Source organism: Monodon monoceros, unplaced genomic scaffold, assembly GCF_005190385.1.
Source record: "Monodon monoceros isolate NGI ecotype Baffin Bay Population unplaced genomic scaffold, NGI_Narwhal_1 Super_Scaffold_3, whole genome shotgun sequence".
NCBI classification, from domain to species: Eukaryota; Metazoa; Chordata; class Mammalia; order Artiodactyla; family Monodontidae; genus Monodon; species Monodon monoceros.
Window position 1 is genome coordinate 35,083,402 of NW_021703780.1, and position 18,533 is coordinate 35,101,934.

The 18,533-nt window shown below is 42.3% G+C and overlaps 1 protein-coding gene across 1 annotated transcript in view; it reads left to right on the forward strand.

Annotated features, from left to right (window-relative positions):
* The window catches only part of KIF6 (kinesin family member 6), a 377,832-nt gene that overhangs the window by 192,986 nt on the left and 166,313 nt on the right, over nucleotides 1-18,533 (forward strand). The window contains exons 11-13 of the mRNA XM_029243281.1: nucleotides 2,261-2,366; nucleotides 3,225-3,363; nucleotides 7,715-7,930. Coding sequence (XP_029099114.1) covers nucleotides 2,261-2,366; nucleotides 3,225-3,363; nucleotides 7,715-7,930 — 461 coding nt within the window. The remainder of the gene's footprint in view (nucleotides 1-2,260; nucleotides 2,367-3,224; nucleotides 3,364-7,714; nucleotides 7,931-18,533) is intronic.

An 18,533-nucleotide genomic window follows, 5' to 3' on the forward strand; every position in this document is an offset into this window, starting at 1 on the left:
AAAACAAAAACAAAAACTGAATATCCCAGCCATCAAAATGCCTCACCTCCTTCGAAACAAGAACACAAGTGATAACAAAGTTTTGGGGAATCAGATTTTTTTACCTTTTCTCCATTCTTTAGGGTTATTGGAAAAGAAATATGTATTATTTAATCTACATTATTTTTAAAAATCTTTCCTCCTAGATAACTTGATAAAAATAGCCTGAATAAACATATTAGCACATATATATGCACTCACAAAAAGACAAATACTTTATGATACCACTTATATGTGAAATCTAAACAATGCAACCAACCAGTGAATATAACAAAAAAGAAACAGATTCACATATACAGAGAACAAACTAGTGGTTACCAGTGGGGAAAGGGAAGCGGGGATGGGAATCATAGGGCTAGGGGATTAAGAGGTACAAACTGGGCTTCCCTGGTGGCGCAAGGAAGACTCTCTTCCCTGAGAGTCCGCCTGCCGATGCAGAGGATACGGGTTCATGCCCCGGTCTGGGAAGATCCCACATGCCGCAGAGCGGCTGGGCCCGTGAGCCATGGCCACTGAGCCTGCGCGTCTGGAACCTGTGCTCTGCAATGGGAGAGGCCACAACAGTGAGAGGCCCGCGTACCGCAAAAAAAAAAAAAAAAAAAAAAAGAGGTACAAACTATTCTGTATAAAATAAGCTACAAGGATATATTGTACGACACAGGGAATATAGCCAATATTTTATAATAACTATAAATGGAGCATAACCTTTAAAAATTGTGAATCACTATATTGTATACCTGTAACAAACAATATTGTACATCAAGTATACTTTAATAAGAAAAAAAGAAAGAATTGCCCCATTGTGCTCATAAACTAATAGAGGAGCCAAGGTGTTGTGCAGACCCTAGAATGCCATGTAGACAGTATAAGCACACGTGATGCCACTAACTAAACCAGGACTTCATGAAGGGGTGGATGGTCCCTCCAAAGGCAGGTGTTTATTTTCTATTTTTCTTTGTTTTAGAATAGGAAAAGCATGAAAATCATTGTAAGCAGAGGGGAAAGAGTCAGCATGGAGAGGTGATAAGGAGGGAATTAATCAGGCAACCCTGATAGGAGCCTGAAGAGAGCCTAGGGGAGAGGTTGGCCATGAGAAGGAGGAAGGATAGTACCCAAAATATTTAAAAGAAGGAAGAGGGCCTGAGTAGTAAGACAGAGACCCTGGGAGGTGAAGGAAAAGGAAGCCGAAGGAGCCCCCTTGAACGGCTTTGACTTTCTCAGTCTAGTGAGAAGCTGCATTATTGATGGAGAGTGAAAGAGTAGTGGCGGGCTTCAGGCTGTGGAAGGATTTGGAAGAGCCACTGTGAACACTGTATGTCAAGCAGGAATGATTAAAAGGGTTTGGAGCATCACTGAGGTCCCAGCTCAGGCTGAGTAGCATGAATTTTTTTTTGAATTTTATTTTATTTATTTTTTATACAGCAAATTCTTATTAGTTATCTATTTTATACATATTAGTGTATATATGTCAGTCCCCATCTCCCAATTCATCACACACACACAACCCCACCTCTTTCCTCCCTTGGTGTCCATACGTTTGTTCTCTACATCTGTGTCTCTTTCTACCCTGCAGACCGGTTCATCTGTATCATTTTTCTAGGTTCCACATATATGCATTAATATACGATATTTGTTTTACTCTTTCTGACTTACTTCACTCTGTATGACAGTCTCAAGGTCCATCCACGTCTCTACAAACGACCCAATTTCATTCCTTTGTATGGCTGAGTAATATTCCATTGTATATATGTACCACATCTTCTTTATCCATTCATCTGTCAATGGGCATTTAGGTTGCTTCCATGACCTGGCTATTGTAAATAGTGTGAGTAGCATGAATTTTTAATGAAACTAATTTTTAAAAAAACACAAAAACGTATTCATTACTCTCTGTATTAATGTTGCAGCTAGGCACAGGGGCATACATAGAAAGTCAGCTTGGCTAGAACGCATATTTTGTAGAAATCAAATGATTCTTGTATTGAAAGCTGCATGTGCAAAGTCATTGGAAATTAGTCAAATAATTGCATCATTTCCAGATTTCACTTTGTCAATTTCTTTCCTCCCCCTTAATGTTTATAGTCAAATCAGATAACCATATTTTCATAAGGAAGTGAGAACAATATCCTGTAATTCAAATGTTAACCATCAAAGTAATGCCATTAGAATTTCTAAAGTTTCGAGGTCATAGTTGATTCTCATACATTATGTATTTTTTTAGGCTGGAAAAGCGAATAACGTCCTTTTTGGAAGACCAGGATCCAGAGAGTAAACTAGAGGTTGGCGCTGATATGCGTAAAATTCATCACTGTTTCCATTATTTAAAGGTAAATTTAAACATTTCCACTAGTAGAAGCCATTGTCTGCCATGTTCAAACTGTAATAAAGCTTTCCTAGTTGACCAGCTCTTGAAATGTTTAGGACCTAGCTTCCCATGTCTAGAACAGTGTGATCTTCGAATCAATGCTGAGAGGATCACTGAATTTCTTCAGAGGTTGTATCTTACTTCCCAATGAGTAAGCTCAGACCATGGGCTTCTAAAGCTTTTGCCAGGAATCTCTACCTTCTACACAGAATAGTTCCGTGTTCAAAACCTACTTATTTTGAAGCTATAGCAAAAGAATTGTGTCCTTCATTTTTCTGCAGCAGCTTCAGCCTTAGGTTTTCCTTTCATGATGACACAGCGGCAATATCGTTAACCTCCACTTCTGCCTGACTTGTAATTTGGCATACTTCATTAAGATAACAGACGTTTGTTGTGAGTCGGCTCTGGACCAGGCGTAGGGAAGGCAAACTTGAATGAGTAAGTCACGGAGAAGACAAATATGTAAAGAATAATTAGAATACATGATAAGTGGTTTTTTAGAAAGTGTGAATTAGCGGTATGGGGTTATGGAGAAAGGGAAAGTGTTCAAGAGGAGATAATGTTTGAGCAGGAATTCCCTGGTTTAGGGAAGCAGAGATAAGGTAAGGGGGAGGGGAATGAGGAAGCAGGACAGAAAGAAGACAGGCAGGAGGGGGAGAAAGACACATTCAAGCAAAGGCAATTGCAGTGCAAGTCAGGGAGTCAGAGGAGGACACACACGCCTGATGTGTGCAAGGCATTGGTAAAGGCGAAAAGAATCAAAGAAACAAAGACATTTGGAGTTGAGGTATGGACGCTAAGCTCTTGTTTCATCTTTCAGAAACTATTGAATGACAAGAAGATCCATGGAACAAGCATAGCCTCCTCTGAAATCAAAGATCAAAACAGTCAAGAACCATTAAAAGAGGAAGAATATAAAAAGCTACGAGATATTCTACAGCAGAGGGACAATGAAATCAGTATCCTTTCTGAAGTGATGAGAAAGTCTTCTTCTACTGGCTTGAAGCGGGGAACACTTAGCTGTCTTCCCCTAACCACACACCCCATCTCCCCACCCAGATTCCAGCTCACATTGCTTCTTTCCATTTAGAAGTAAAATATCCCTTCGGCAAACACATGGTAGGAACTAGTCAAAACCAGAGTTGCTATAAAAGAAAAAAAATTACTTTGTTTTTAGCCAGATATAGTTACTATTATGGGAGATATTTCAGTTTATTGAAAAGCATGGGCTTTCTTACACCATGTCTCAACATTAAGTTTCTTTTAGTATATTTTTTGACTATTCCGCAGTGCTCTTTCTGTTTTAGTCCTGAGCCAGTAAAGTTAGCTGGTTATCTTTAGCTAGCTGACCAGACACTGGGCTGACCACAGCCTCATTATGGCCCAGAATTTGTGGCTGGTGTGTGGGTGAAACTCAAATGATGGCTGAGAAATGACAAATGGTATTTAGCTTATGAAGAGCAGAGATTGATTTAAATGTAACTTTTTACTTAAAAGCCAGATCTATTGCTTTGAGTTCCACTTACAAATGTGTAGATGAGTGTTGAGGATAGACGTCTTACGGCTCTAGGAGATGGCATATTGGGTGCTGAAAATGGTTAGCAGCCCACGAGAGCTGCCTCTCTTACAGACCAGGTGATTGCTGCTAAAAAGCCCCTATTGGGCGGTTAGACCTCAGGTCTCCCCAGCATTTCTTCACTATTGTTTCTTATTTTATCTTTCAAGCTTCTTGCAAAAGATTGGACATTTTCATTACATTTGCAGGCTTTACACATGCACAAGCAACAATTTTAGTCAGTTCTTTATGAGCAAATATTTTTGTTCCTTTCTTAAAAATTACTAAAAGGCATTTTAGCTTTAGCTATTGTGCAAAACTCCTAAAAATAGCCTACATGAAGGAAATCCAGTAATAAAGAGGTAAAACCAAACCAAATATGAGGTAGGCATTCTGCCTGATTAACTTCAGTCTCTAATTTTAGTTGAGTATTAGCAGACCCTGTATGTCTGATTCAAGTGAGTTTGAGCTGCTTTATTATCCGGCCAGTAACAGTAGATTCGACTGTGCATTACACTCCCACACAAGCCCCTGTCTCTGAGCACTGCCCACAATGTTGTCACCCTTGCATTCCTTTTCCTCTCTCCTACCCTATCCATCTCCAGAGATGGTCCCAGCCTAGACCTCAGTCCTGGCCCCAGCCCCAGTCTGAGCTCTGCTTCTTTTCCTGGCCTTGATCCTAGTTTAGGATCATCTCCCCTAAATACTCCTACCAACTCCTTAATCCCCTTCTGGGCTTATGAATGTCTGTGTGTATGGGAGGAATGAAATGAGATATGACAGAGAGGGAACAGTCTAGGCTTGTTCATATATGTTTATTTTGAGAAGAGAGTGAGAGAGAGACATACATCATTCTTCACTGGTAAATCCAGGTACCGCTGTCCCTGTGGGGCTGCACTGGATTCTTTACTGACTGTGAACAGCTCCAGCAGGGTCCCCACCTTCTGAGACTCATATTTGCAAGTGAGGGTGTGTGGGAGGCATGGTGAAAAGAGCACTAAACTTAAAGTTCACACCCAGGTTGATGTCCTAGCTCCTCACCCGTTATCTCTGTAACTACCCGGTGAAGCTGGTTCTCGCCAGCGTCACAGTGCCAAGCAAAGTCGGTAAGCTGCCTTATGGCAAGTGCTCTGAGCGCCGTAGAGTGTTATGTCGTGGAAGATAGGACCCCACAGACAGTGGGCAGACTCAGAAGAAGGAAAAAGAGCATCTAAGAGGTACTCGTCACAAAGCTTACATTTATCAAGGGCTAATGACCAAGAAAGGCTCCTGAAATTTCATAGTATCTCACAGTCAGGTTGGAGAATATTTTCATATCTTTTTTGGTAGAACCAAGAAGGCCAGGACAGTGATAGGAGAAGTGAGAAAGATACGGCTTAGAATAGGAGAAAAAGTGATAATACTTGAGCTCAAGAAAAGATAGTACTGCAAACAAAATGAGTGAGCAGCATGGAATGTTCTTGGAAAGGGAGGGAAAATGGTGTCATTTCAGTGACATTATCAGTCTGAATAAAGTTCAGACATCCCTTCACAAAACACATAACAAGGTGACACTTAGTCCCCAGCCCTGCACTTGGCATGAGTGAAGGCCCAAGTGAAACGGGAGTGGGAAGGGGGGCAAGACAAAGGAGAGGTGAGTGGAAGGGAGGCAGCAGAGAAGCTGCATCTCTACTGTGGCCTTTATGAATGTAAATCAGATGAAGACCGTCGAGGGACTGCCCATTATACGTAGAGTGACATTCACATTCACACTCCCTCCTCCGGATTAGGCGGCCACACGTGGTCTTGCCCCTGCCCAGCCCGTGGCTTCGTGTCTTCCTCCCCCACCCTGTACATGTTAGGCTGCGGTCACAGCGGCCTTCCTGTCGTTCTGCTAACACCCGGTTTCTCTGCCTCAGCACTGCTGCCACTGGGGCTGTCGAGGGCAGTGGAGGATGTTGAGTGGCATCTCTGGCTTCTACCCACTGGACACGAGTAGCAGCACCTACCCCCCACTCCAGAAGGACAATCCAAAATATCTCTAGACGTGGCCAAGTGTCCCGTGGGTGGTGAAATAGCCCCTGCCTGGGAACCACCACCCAGCTCATTTCTCCTTAGGGTTTCGGCACTCACCACTTCCTCTGCTTAGATGCCCTCCCTCTGTCTGGTTCTTGTTGTCATTCAGATCTCAGCTTAAATGTCACTTTTTAAAAAGCCTTTCTTGAGGCTTGAACCTTTCTTGAGCACCCAGTGGAGAGCGGCCACTCAGTCACTCTTGACTTTTTAAAAATGAGCATTCTGGCACTTTTACCCTCTAATGTCGTGTGTGTGTGTGTGTGTGTGTGTGTGTGTGTGTGTGTGTGTGTGAGAGAGAGAGAGAGAGAGAGAGAGAGAGAGAGAGAGAGAGAGATCTGTCTCCCCAGTAGGACATCTGCTTCATGAGAGCAAGAAACCAGTCTGCCTTTTCATCTTTCTGTCTCTGTGCCTAGAATACTGTACTGCCCGGCACACGGTATAAGCTCCAATGAGTATCGTTGACTGAGTGAAGGAAAGGACATTGCCATGGCCGTGCACGAAACAGTGAAAGTGTATGATGGTCTTGCTAATCATCCCTACACAGCACAGTAGGGAAGCTGGACAGAACCAATGCCTAGACACCACAGAAGTTGTGAACACCTTTGGTAAATACAAGCTTTTTTGAGGCGAAAAATGGAGACCATGTCAGGGCATGTGAGAGAAAAACTGGTAGTGCTTCCAGAAATCACCAAAAAGGTGAGGTCAAAGCTGAGGCGGAGGATGGAAGTCAAGTGCATTCCATGTTACCTGCGCAAGGACGAGTGTACCTGGATGCCCCCCCTCCACTCCTTTCTACGTAGCACTCTTCCCTCCCACGCCACCTTTGTGTTTCCTCAGACTCCTGTTTTAATGAAGCCATCTCTAGGGCTGGTGAAAGCCTTGAATTCATCTCACTGCACATGCAGGTAGAGCTCTGAGATTCTCAAGAGGGAGTACCATCTTTTCTCTTCGTGATGGCAGAACCCCTTAGAGTTCTTGACATCTTGAACCTGAAAGAACAGTAAAGTAGGGTAGAAAGGAGTGATTTTATCACTCAGAATCAGTGCTCCTAATAGATCTATATGGCCTACAAAATTGGCATTTTAAAATGATATATCTTTACCAATAATTCACCTCTTTTTGGTGAAATTAGAGGGACCAAACATTAGAGACTTTTTAAGAAAGTGACTTGAAGCCCCATTTGAATATACACTAAAGAAGCTTGTGTTGGACATGGGGGTGCTCTGGCCACCAGAACTGACTCGGCTGACCTGCCAGCTGAGGGCGGGGGCGGGGCTCTGGCATCCTCCCTCCCTCCCCATCCTGCTGCCTCCAGAGCAGCTTCCTGCATTAAAGTCCTATTTACTCACAGGTGGAGACGTAGCTCCACTGTCTACTACTACCTGGTGTTCATTTTCCTTTTTATAAACCCTTTCATAAAAGTTTTAAGTCCGAATTAGTTTAAACTCATAAGATTTTAAAGACCTTTGGGTTTGCTAATTTTTCATATAGTGGTAATGGTGCCGTATTGAAAGCCCGGCAGCCTCCCAAAATGATCCATCACTGTTTCAAGGACCTCAGGAAGGTGAAGTCTTTCTTTAGTCCATCTTTACTGCATGACAAATAGCAAATATTATTGGGAATATTAATCTCATTTGAAAATGAGTGTTTTGATCATTATAATCTAGCATGAATCACTAAATCCTTAAGTCAAGTTTTAGATATTTTGGTAACTATGTTAAAGAAGGAAAAGAAGAAAGCTCAGGATGCTCTCCACTTCTCCAGCGTGGACAGAAGTGAACTGAGACGCTCCCAGAGCTCCCCCTTCCCACCTGGGAACCCGGAAGGTCCGAGGATGTTGCCACCCTCAGCTCCCACTCAGGCCCCGGACTCCAGCACTTCTCAGTACAGATCCAGTTTGCTCCATGGAAAAACAGGTCAGTTATATTTATTTATATACATAAACTATATAACTGTAAATAGAAAACATAGGCTGTCAAATTATATATCCATATAAAAAGTAAACAAACATGTAAATGATTATAATTTTATTATTATATTCATCGTAAATCTTATCCTTTTTAATACTACGTTTCTTAAAGTTTTGAAGTTGTAGTAGAAGCAGCTGCAGCAGCCATAACGCAAAACCCCAAGTAAAGTGCATCCATCCTAACAAACTATTCTCCAGAATGGAATGCAGTGCAGCACCCTTTAGCTTTAAATGTGCAAGGACAAAGGCTCTCACAATTTATTTGTTAGAATTAATTTTTTATAACTAGCAAATCTCTTAAATGCCGGTTTCTAAAGTTGATGACTGAACTGAAAACACAAAGTGTGGGTTGTCACAGAGGCTGAAATAGAGGGTCCAGGACAACAGCAGAAAAGTTAACTCTAGAGAAAGGAACAGAAACGTTCCTGCAATAGAGGAGGGAAAGAATGATCATCACTAACGTGATGAAACAGTGTTTATTTCTAAATCTAAATGAGCTATCTGCAGCAAAATAATTTTAAAATAAGATCACAGTCTGCCTTAAAGGACAATAAATACACACAATTTTGTCAGGTAATAGGATTGACAGGGTCGGACTAACACTGAGGCACCTTCCCCAAGTGTAGCCTTTGATAAGTGTGTCGGTACTGCCACAAGAGCAACCACAGAGCCATGCTAGAAGCCCAGATTGGTTTGTGTATGTTACTCTTTCTATTAGACCAGAACATGATGTATAGTTATGTGACGAATGCCTTTCTCCTGAAGACACTGAGGAATCTGAAGTATGGAATGTACTAGAACAAAGGGGTGAAGAGCTTCCCTTTTGGCAACGTAGGTTGAAATTTTCCATGTAAACATTTGTTGGGATGGACAACCTGACGTGTGTGGTTTTCTAAAGGCTCTAGTTTGGGAATAATTAAAGAGTATGGTGTTCATTAAGAACGACACTGTTGAGTTAATAAAGACAAGACTGAGAAGCCTGGAAGTGTATTTTGTGATGTTCTATTCCTGTATCTCTTAATTCCAAATCTCCTTGCTGTGAATATTTCTTTAGCAACACAGTAGGATAAATTCAAAATCCCAGGAAACAAAAATGCTGTTTTTACCATTGATCGTGTTGGCTGTAGACAGGGAAAAGCAATCATTCTTCTCTGTGATCGTTTTCCATACAGTATTTCTATACTCTCTTATGGGTAACAGCTGGTTGGAAGAAGAGAGGTCCTCTGCTTTGGTGAATTCATTAGTTCAACCATCATATTTTTCATTCCTTTATTCATTCAATATATATTTATTGAGTGCACACTTTGTTCTAGGTACTGTGCCGATTATTATCATATGGCTAGAGCTTTACATAGTCATTGTATGTACCAGGTACTATTCAAAGCTTGCTACCTGAATGAACTCATCTAATCCTTATTCTATAAGTTCTTGTTTTACCCCCATATTATAGATGAGGACGTGCACGGACCAGCACAGTCCCTGACTTCAGAGCACGTACAGACTAACAGGGAAGAGAGCCTTGAACAATTAGTTGCAAAAGTACACCTCTGTATGGCTGGGAAGCACACACCAGGGAGGCTCTACCTCAGGTTAAGACCAGGAAGATCCAAAAGGGCCATGAGAGTAGGGGTGTGGCTGGAAGGAACATTGCAAGCAGAAGGAATCACTTCAATAGCTTCCAAGGCCTTTGTGATGGAAAGGAGCATTTTATGAAGTGGAAAAGGCAGGTGTGGTGGGATCCGGGGAGTGGGAGCCTGGGAAGACAGGTTGAGTGACATGCGTAGAACAGATTGGCAGAGGGCGCAGGACAGGATGACCCTTTAGGAGGCTGTTGCAGTCCAGTAGTCCCAGCCAGAGGATGGAGATGATGACAGAGAGGTGGGAGATCAGAAACACTCCAGGAGGTAGTGTGAGCAAGGCTTGGTGACTAGATGGCTATGGCGGGTAAGGGTGAGGATTGGTCCCCAGGTCTCTGGGCGGCTGGTGAGGCTCTTCACAGAGGTGAGAAATGGTGCCTCCCATGGCCCAGCGACAATTGGCATCATTGGCTGTAGAGAATACAGCACTGGCGTCTCTGCCGAAATGAAACGTCACAATCAGTTCCTGTGTTAGAACCGCATGCTCTTGATGGAAGGAACTCTCTACTGGCCTTTTCCAAAGACACACACCATTGTGCCTGTGCAGAAATGGCCTCTGATATCACTGCCCAGCCCCTTGCTGTATGCCAGACCTTTTCTATTTCTATTTGTTCTTGCCCGCACCATCTCCCTTCTCATAATTATTCTTCCCATAGTATCTCATAATCTCTCTCCTAACTCATGATTATAGTTAACTTTTTCAGTAACTCTTTTTGTCCCTTGATATTGCTATTAAGACAGACTATAGTTTTGTTTGGAGGATGAACTAAGTTCACTTGAATAGAAAATCACTGAGAAAATAATGGAAATTGTTTGCAAAGTCCAAGTACAAATGAGGTAAAAGAGTTTTGGAGAAAAGCCTTATAGCTGAAAGGGTTTTTGAGTTGTTTTCACTGTCATTGGATATAGTTCTAGCAATGACTTTAAGTAGGAATAGGCTCACAAATGGGCTGATAATAATCTAACCATTTGGAGGAGGGATTGATGGGGGATTGATTTTATTTTGGCAAAACTACAGTTAGAGTGAAAATTGCTGCGGGTGAATCAGTGCTGCAAAGCAACAGGTAATGGGAGAGTTTGTTGCAGTGTTTAACATCTTAGTAGGTGATTAGGCTTATATTCGTGCACTATTTTATATACAAGAGGCTTGTGTAAACTATACCAAATGCAAAAAGTTAATAAGCATGTTGTTTGGATGGAAAGTACTACTGCCTTATGTAGGTGTTGTCAGATTCTATTAACCATCCCTGTCTTAATGCGGAAAGCAAGTAAATTTGACCATCTTCCACTCTGAGACTGTTGTGGAACTGTTTCCTCTTCAGTAACCCTCCCCCTTTTTCTGTTCACCCCCACTTTAGGCTAAAAATGACTTCTTTCAAATTTCTTGTGTGAAAAGAAAATGAAACCCAACTCGTGGTTCCCCAGAGAACCCCACCCCCAGTCGTTGCATGAGGTGCCCGCCAAGACAGAGGGAGGTTAGGGGCTTCAGGGCCTTTTGTTGTTTTGGAGGTTAAATGTCTGTTTCAGTTTTATGGGAGTAATAACAGGGATTGTTCAATCCCACAGTTTGCAAAGAGTCATTCATATTGGTCTCTTTAAAATAGAAGGAGTGTTATAGTTTGGGGTTTTTGTTGTTGCTGTCTTGTTGTGGGTTTTGTTTTGTTTTTTTCTGTTTTAGTTCTCTGGCTGCACGTTCCAAATAGTTACGGGAACCGGTCAATATTCCAGAAGTCCCTCATGACTCACCACTTCCTTTAAGGTTTGAGATGCTAACAGAATCCACTCCTCACAGGTGACGTCATTGGCATTTAAAAAGTGACCTGAAAGCCATGGCCTGGAGGCTCCAGACTCTTTTCTCTTACTCACTGAGGGAGAATTTGTTGAATCCTCCATATACGCAAGGAGGGGCCCAGGGTAGTGTTGACCGAGGACTGAGGTGAACTGAGAAACGAGAGCAGAGAATAAAATAACAAGTGCTATAAGCAGGAGCTACAAGACATGCTACTACAGGAATTCAAAAGAGAAGGGAAGAGTTTTAATCAGTAGATCAGGAAAGACGTTACAGAGCAAGCCACATGGAAGTTAGGCCTCAAAGGATTGATAGAGTTTGGATATTCAAAGATGGAGGGAAGAACATTATATACCATTCCAGGTTTAAAGATTAATATGAGCAAAGACTTGAAAACAGGAAAGCGAGGAAAAACTATGTAGAGCTGGCAGGAATATTTGTTCAGCTGGGGTTTTGGAGATTGTTTAAAAAAAATATTCGACTGAGTACACTTTAAAGATCTTACTGTCTTTATGCAACCATTCGTGAATCAAGCAGCATCCAATCTAGCAGACAGCAAGGAGCTCTGAGGGGCTGTACAAAATGAAAGACTTTTGCAGGCAGAAGGGAGTGGGAACAAGGAAGTTATACTGGCAAAAGGCAGCTTGGTTATGGCAAGGTCGCTTTCCTTTGGGGCACGTCAGGGGTCTGTCAGGCAGATTGTCTGTCTAGTGCCCACCAGGCGATTCTTGATTGACTGGTTTAAGACTCCATTTCCGGAGGAGCCAAAATTGTAATTAAGTCTCCATTTGGTGATGTGGGGTTTAGCATAAGTGACTCCATTTGGAGCCTGTTGTCTTGTTTTTAACAAGATGTACAGGGAGTCAGAATAAATAGGGTAGAAAAATGATTGAAAAGCTGAAAAATAAAGGAATTATATAATCTAATCACCATTTTTAGCACTGTTTTTATGACAAAATGTATCCTGCTGCTTGCGACGCCAAGAACACAGCCCTATCACTCTGCCAGCAGGGGAATAGAGGTCTTCTCTCTCTCTCTGTCTGTCTTTCTACCTCTCCCTCTCTCACACACACAAGCACACGTGCACACACATGCAGAGTCTTGCCCAGACTTTGGCAATAAAACATTATTCTTTAATCAATTATATATTTATTTACTGTCTAGAACGTGTGTAGTGCTGTACTATTCGAGGTGATGTGTAGAGTATGAGACATTCTATTACAGAGCTTGTGGAAAGCATGAAGGACTATCCTTACTGCAGGAGCAGGGGCTCCTAATTAATTCATTAAATACATGTTCTTTGAATTTAAGCAATGAACCAGGCAGTGCTAGGTGCTGGAGATTAGAAGGTGAATGAGACGCAGTGCCTGTTAGAGGGTTTACAGTCTAGAAGAGGACTTACGGTGCATATGCGTATATGGTGCCATGGGACATGGAAGAGGAAGGCCAACTCTTCCTGGGCAGGTTTAGGAAACAGGTGTGGAAGAGCTGGGCCTTGAACAAAACCTTCACAGAGTAATCACATTTACGTCTGGCAGAATGAACAGAGGAGGGAAGAAAGGTCAGAGCACTGAGGACTAGGAAACTTCTCAAGCAAATTCATAGGGGTGTGGAACACACGGTGTGTTTGTGACATTGCAAGCGTTTAATTTGGGTGGATTTTAGGATTTGTTGGATGGAATGGTATTTAGCAAGAAATAAAGCTGAAGAGGGACCAGCTCATGAGAAGCTTAAAAGACTTGCTTCCGAATTTAGAACTTTATTTGTTGGCAGTGGGGAGCCATTACAGCTCTTTGGTATGAGAGTAATGTGGCCAGATTTCTGTTAAAGAAAGATCATTGATAGCGATGTGCTGAGTAAACTGGAAACTGGAGGGAAAGTGGATAGGATGTTCTAGTAGCCATCGAGGTAGGAAATTAAAAGGGCCAGAATCAAACCAGACACAGTAGGGACTGAAAGGATGAGAAAAGTGTTTGCAGTACATAAGGAGAACTGACTTGTGACTGATCAGAATGAGGTTGAGATGAAAAGTCTAGGATTTCTCCCAGGTTTCTGAGCAGATATGGTGCCATTTACCAAGCCAGTGAATACATGAAGAGAAGCAAGCTTAGAGGGAGAGTTTATTTGTCAAATTATGGATATGTTGAGAATGAGTATGAGGTGGAAGTGTCTAAGCCAGCACATACACAGCTTTAGTGCTCAAGGGGAGGGGTTAATTAGAGATATGGATCTGTCATGGACTTGTAGCCATGAAAGTGGACAGGGTCGTCCAATGAGACGGGTAGCAAAGGACCAAAAGCAGAACACTTAGGAGCCCCAATAGATGGTGTAGGCTGAGGCAGAAGAACCAGCAAGGGAGAACTTGAAAGGCAAGACAGTCAGGAGAGAGGGAGACCTCAGAAGCCAGGCTAGAGACTGAGTTCCAAGGAGGTGGATGTGGTTGACTGTATTGGATGTTACAGAGTGGTCCAGTAAGATGAGAACTACAGAGAGTCCACTGGGTTGGATGGGAAGTGATCAGTGACCTTTGCCAAAGCAATTTCAAAGATTGCGAGAGCAGAAAGCTCACTGTACCAGATTGAAGAGCAGGAAGTGAGGAAGTGAGATGGAAGTGGTCACACAGGTCACTGGAGGTTAAGGAATTTTGAGGCTGGGGTTGTTAAGTGGAGTTTCTTTGTGGGCGTTGAAGTCATTCCGGGTATTGGCAGGAAATGGGGCGGAAAGGAATACTGTGAGCCAGGAGCCCAAGTCAGCTTGGGTTAGCTGCCTGGTTTGTTCACTGTTGGATCAGTCTATCTATCTATCTATCTATCTATCTATCTATCTATCTATCTATCTGTCTGTCTATCTATCTATATGTACATATATACATACCAAGTAGCCTTAAGTTACAGCATCACAGAGAGTGGGTAGCAGAACCAAGTGGCACAGATCTCAAAGGAGGAAAAGATTTGGCTTTGGTGTTTAAAAGAGAAAAAAAAAAGTGATTTTGAAATGGTATCGAGGAGCCAGAAGAAGGCCAGCACTCAGCACTGTCTCTGGCCCTTCTGGTACTTACGTTACAGGAGAATGAACGTCCTCCACTTGAGAGGGCTCCAGAGCAGGCAGTATCCTTGAGGGAAGAGTCAGATTTCAGTGATTAGAAAGAGCTGAAGGGGGTGTTTCATGAAGATGTCGAGCATGTGAGAGAGTTTAGTCAACAGTGGAGTGTGGGGTCCAGAGAGCAGCCTAGGACAGGTTCTCTGGGAGGCCAGTAGTGGCAGGAGGGATGGGTGGGATGAGCAGAGGTAGAGCAAGGAAGTCAGGAGTCACATGTGAGGTAACAGCTGCTCGGAGGGGCTTGCATCTTATGGGTGGCCGAAGATGACAGGGATACAAGTCGTGGTAAGATTGATTATCCTTGAGGCTACAGGCCTAATAAGTGTAGCAGATTCAGTCTCTTATTGGTTTTTAAGTGATATGCTTCTGAGAATTCCCTTTTAAATGAACTCTCCCTGGATGATGTGTTGGAATGGAGGTGGGGAGAAAGATCAGCTGGCTTCTAAAATGTTCCACTCCCAGTGAAACCCCATCCCCTGTGGAGGTTAGGACAAGGATACAGCATGGAAAAGCTTGGGAAGGAGCTGAAAATTGTCTCTCAGGTACAGTTTTCCCCACCTTGTGGCGAAGCAGTAGGTATGGCCACATATGGAGTCCTGCTTGGTTGCAACAGCACCTGCTCTCCTAGGGATGGGGACACCGGCCTGGGGGCTGTTCTTGCATCAGTGGCAGTGGTTGTATGGTTTTGTAGATATGGGTCATTCCTAAGTCAGATATTTATAAATTTGATGTTGTATTTCCTAAATTGTAAGCTGCTAAATATGTCTTCACTGTTCAGAGGCCTCCTCAGAGCCCCCTCTGGAGGTAACACAGAGACACTAAAGCAAGAGAAATAGAATTGAATCAAGGAGCTTCTTTTTCTCCTATGTTTGACTTGGGTCAGTCAGAGATGAGAATCCTTATGCGACAGTTTTAACTCTGTTACTTCCCTGTGACCATAGTATAATCAGACTTCATCTTGCGATGAGAGACAATAATTGCACTGAGCTATGGTATTTGCCTTCACCCTGGAGCTCGAGAATTCCATCAGCACTCCCTTTTTCAAAACTGATTTTCTGGGATTTATACCAACAAAGATAAAAATGGTTTCTGTCAGTGTGTTTGGTAGGGAATGTATTTTGGAAACATGATAGATGAACCCTGACTTTATTTGGAGCATAAGACATGATCTTTATAAAACATCTATCCGTTGCTCCTACAGCCCAAGCCAGAATTTACCACTCTGCTCCTACTACAGTTAGGTTTAGCTGGTTTTCATGTTTATGATTATGTTATTAATATTTACCACAATCAGTATATCCATTCAGTGGGGAGTAGGTGTGACTGAAAAGGCCACCATGGAAACAATAAGACTTTCTGCACTGTACACATGTGACGTTTGTCTTTTGACTAGAACCTCAGTCATTGTTTGAGAAGCCCTTTGTCACCTGTTTCTCTGCTTCTTAACCTCCCTCAGCCAGAAAGCTTTGCTCAGAAATACCGCTTCACCCTATCTCGCTGCATTTCAGGCTGATCTGTCTCTTCATCCTCTAATTATGCTACATTCGTTAATGCTGTGCTTCCATGAATCTGTTAAGTTCTTTGCATTTGGTTTTCTGCTTCATTTTGGCGAACAGAGATTTCCTGGGAATCCTATAACCATCTCTTTTCTGAACTTCTTGAGCGGCATAAAGTTGTGTTGTGTTGAGCGCCTTCTACAAACAATAGAAGAGGGGTGTATACCCTCTGGCAGGGACAGTAAAAGTAAAATAGAGGACAGTCAGTTAAATTTGAATTTTAGATAAACAACATATTTTGTTTTCTGTATGAGTAGGTCCCATTCAGTATTTGGGACATACTTATACTAAAAGTTATTCATTATTGATCTGAATTCAAATTTAACTGGGAAATCCTGTATTTTATCTGACAACACTTCCCCTGGCCCTTTTCTTTGTGATGTTTCCTTGGTATAGGGAATCATAGGTAGCCTTTAAGGAACTGCTCCAGGAGAGGAATAGGGAGGTCTCTGTGGGCTCGTTAGCACACAGGACACTGCAGCTTTCTGTACTTTGTCCCTCATCTGTTTCCTCCAAGGCTGGTGGAAGTCCAGGTTTCTGAACCTAGGAGGAGGACAGAGGTGCTATAGTACATAGTATCCCTCACACTTTTGCCTCGAATTCCCGTCAGCATCTCACTGGATGCTTGTGCGCGTAGAACGCTGTTTGCAGTCTTTTGCTACTTGTCGAGTTCACCTGATACTAGTATATCCAGCTACTTATTCTTCAGATCAGTTGTCAGTGCCCAGGACTGGCTTAGACCATGGCAAGATATCATGGCACCATGGCCATATCTTGTTGTGAGTGTGTTCCTAGAGCCCAGCCATTTGTATGTGGTTATTTTCAGAAATATGTTTTATAACCAATACTTTCATTAACAATGTGGCCTATTCCTTTGGAAGTTTTTCAGATGCCCAGAAATACCCTGAGCCTGGTTTCCTCAAGGTGACAAACCAAAACAGAACTATTATATATGCAACTTTCTTCCACTGAAATACCCTCCACACTCACTTCACCAACCTTACAATCAGGAGAGCCTGTGGATGTTTATGAACTTCTCAAGGCATCCAGACTTAGAAGCTTCCAGAACTCAGTTCTGTGCATAATGTCATATGCCTTTGCCAAGTTGACAGATATAACAAAGAGATAATAACATTTAACACTGTAGTTTTCCCGTCTTCACTGCATGATGAAAATCAACTCAAGGATACCCTGAGTTTTTAGACGATAGGGTTTCCCTCTCCAGCTGTGCCACTGGATGTGTTTACAGATCTCTGTTTAGTAGTTTAATTTCTCTGGAAGCTCAACACTTACCGTCTGGATGGTTTGAGTGACATTTTGCAGCATGTGAGTGACTTCACCCACAAGGGTTTAATGGGTTCAGACAGTGGTTCTTCCAAGAAGTGCCATGTAGTCACTGGCTCACCCTTCAGGCCTCAGTACCAAATAGTGGTCTAATTGAGGTGTGAACACCACCTGGGCTTTGAATGTATTCATGCTATCTTTTTCTTTCAGTAGAAATTTATATTACTGATCAGAAGGTAATGCCTGGCATATTCTTTTTACAGGACTATAGTATAGAACTTCATAGTTCAAGCCCTGTGTTGCTTAATCATCCTCCTATATTACAGTAAAACTCTCAGTGAGATATGTAACCTCAGTATTTTACAATCCACTGATAATGACATGAGAAAGACAAATGGAGTTTTTTTAACCATTAGTCTGCAATGCTCATCACTTAACTCAGATAATGCGCAGTGACTCTAAATCACTTCTGTCAATCCCAGCTGTACAAGTATACGTGTGTACACATACTTTCATACACGCACACAACAGACATTCACACATAACACACAGCACGCTTACACACTACACACATACACGCACACTGACTCTCATCTTTTGGGCTTTTCTAGTATATCCTGTTCTAGTCCTCTTAGTCTGCACTAAATTAAAGAAATCTCCTGCCATACTTGCTGGTCCAGAACTATCTAAATGGTTGATTTACTGACTCATCGGTTAAATTTCCATTTTTTTCCATTCCATTAAGTCTAGCAGCTACTGGGTTTCTATCCTCTAGCATTTCTCTTGCCCTTTATGATCTCAATGAATTCCTTTGACCCACTTTCTTCTGTAAACACAGGCAGGATCAGAACGGCATTTTGTATGTATGAGATAATGGAAAAGTGATGTTCTGCCTAATGTGGGGGTTTTTTGTTGATTTTTCTCACCAAGGCCCAAGATGGCTTTTTGATAGCGTCCTCCAGGGAGGCAGACTATTGTGCTCTCCGAACTCATCAAGGTCTGCTAAATGGATTATGTTAGCTCGGATATACAATACATAGGCTCTTTTTAAAAAAAAAAAATTTAAGCAGAAGTAAAAACTTAATTGGTTTTCATTTCATAACATCATTGCTCATTACCCCTTCCATTTTAATTCCATATGTTGTGTGAAAGAATCGATTCCCGCCATTAGCAAACAGAACGCAT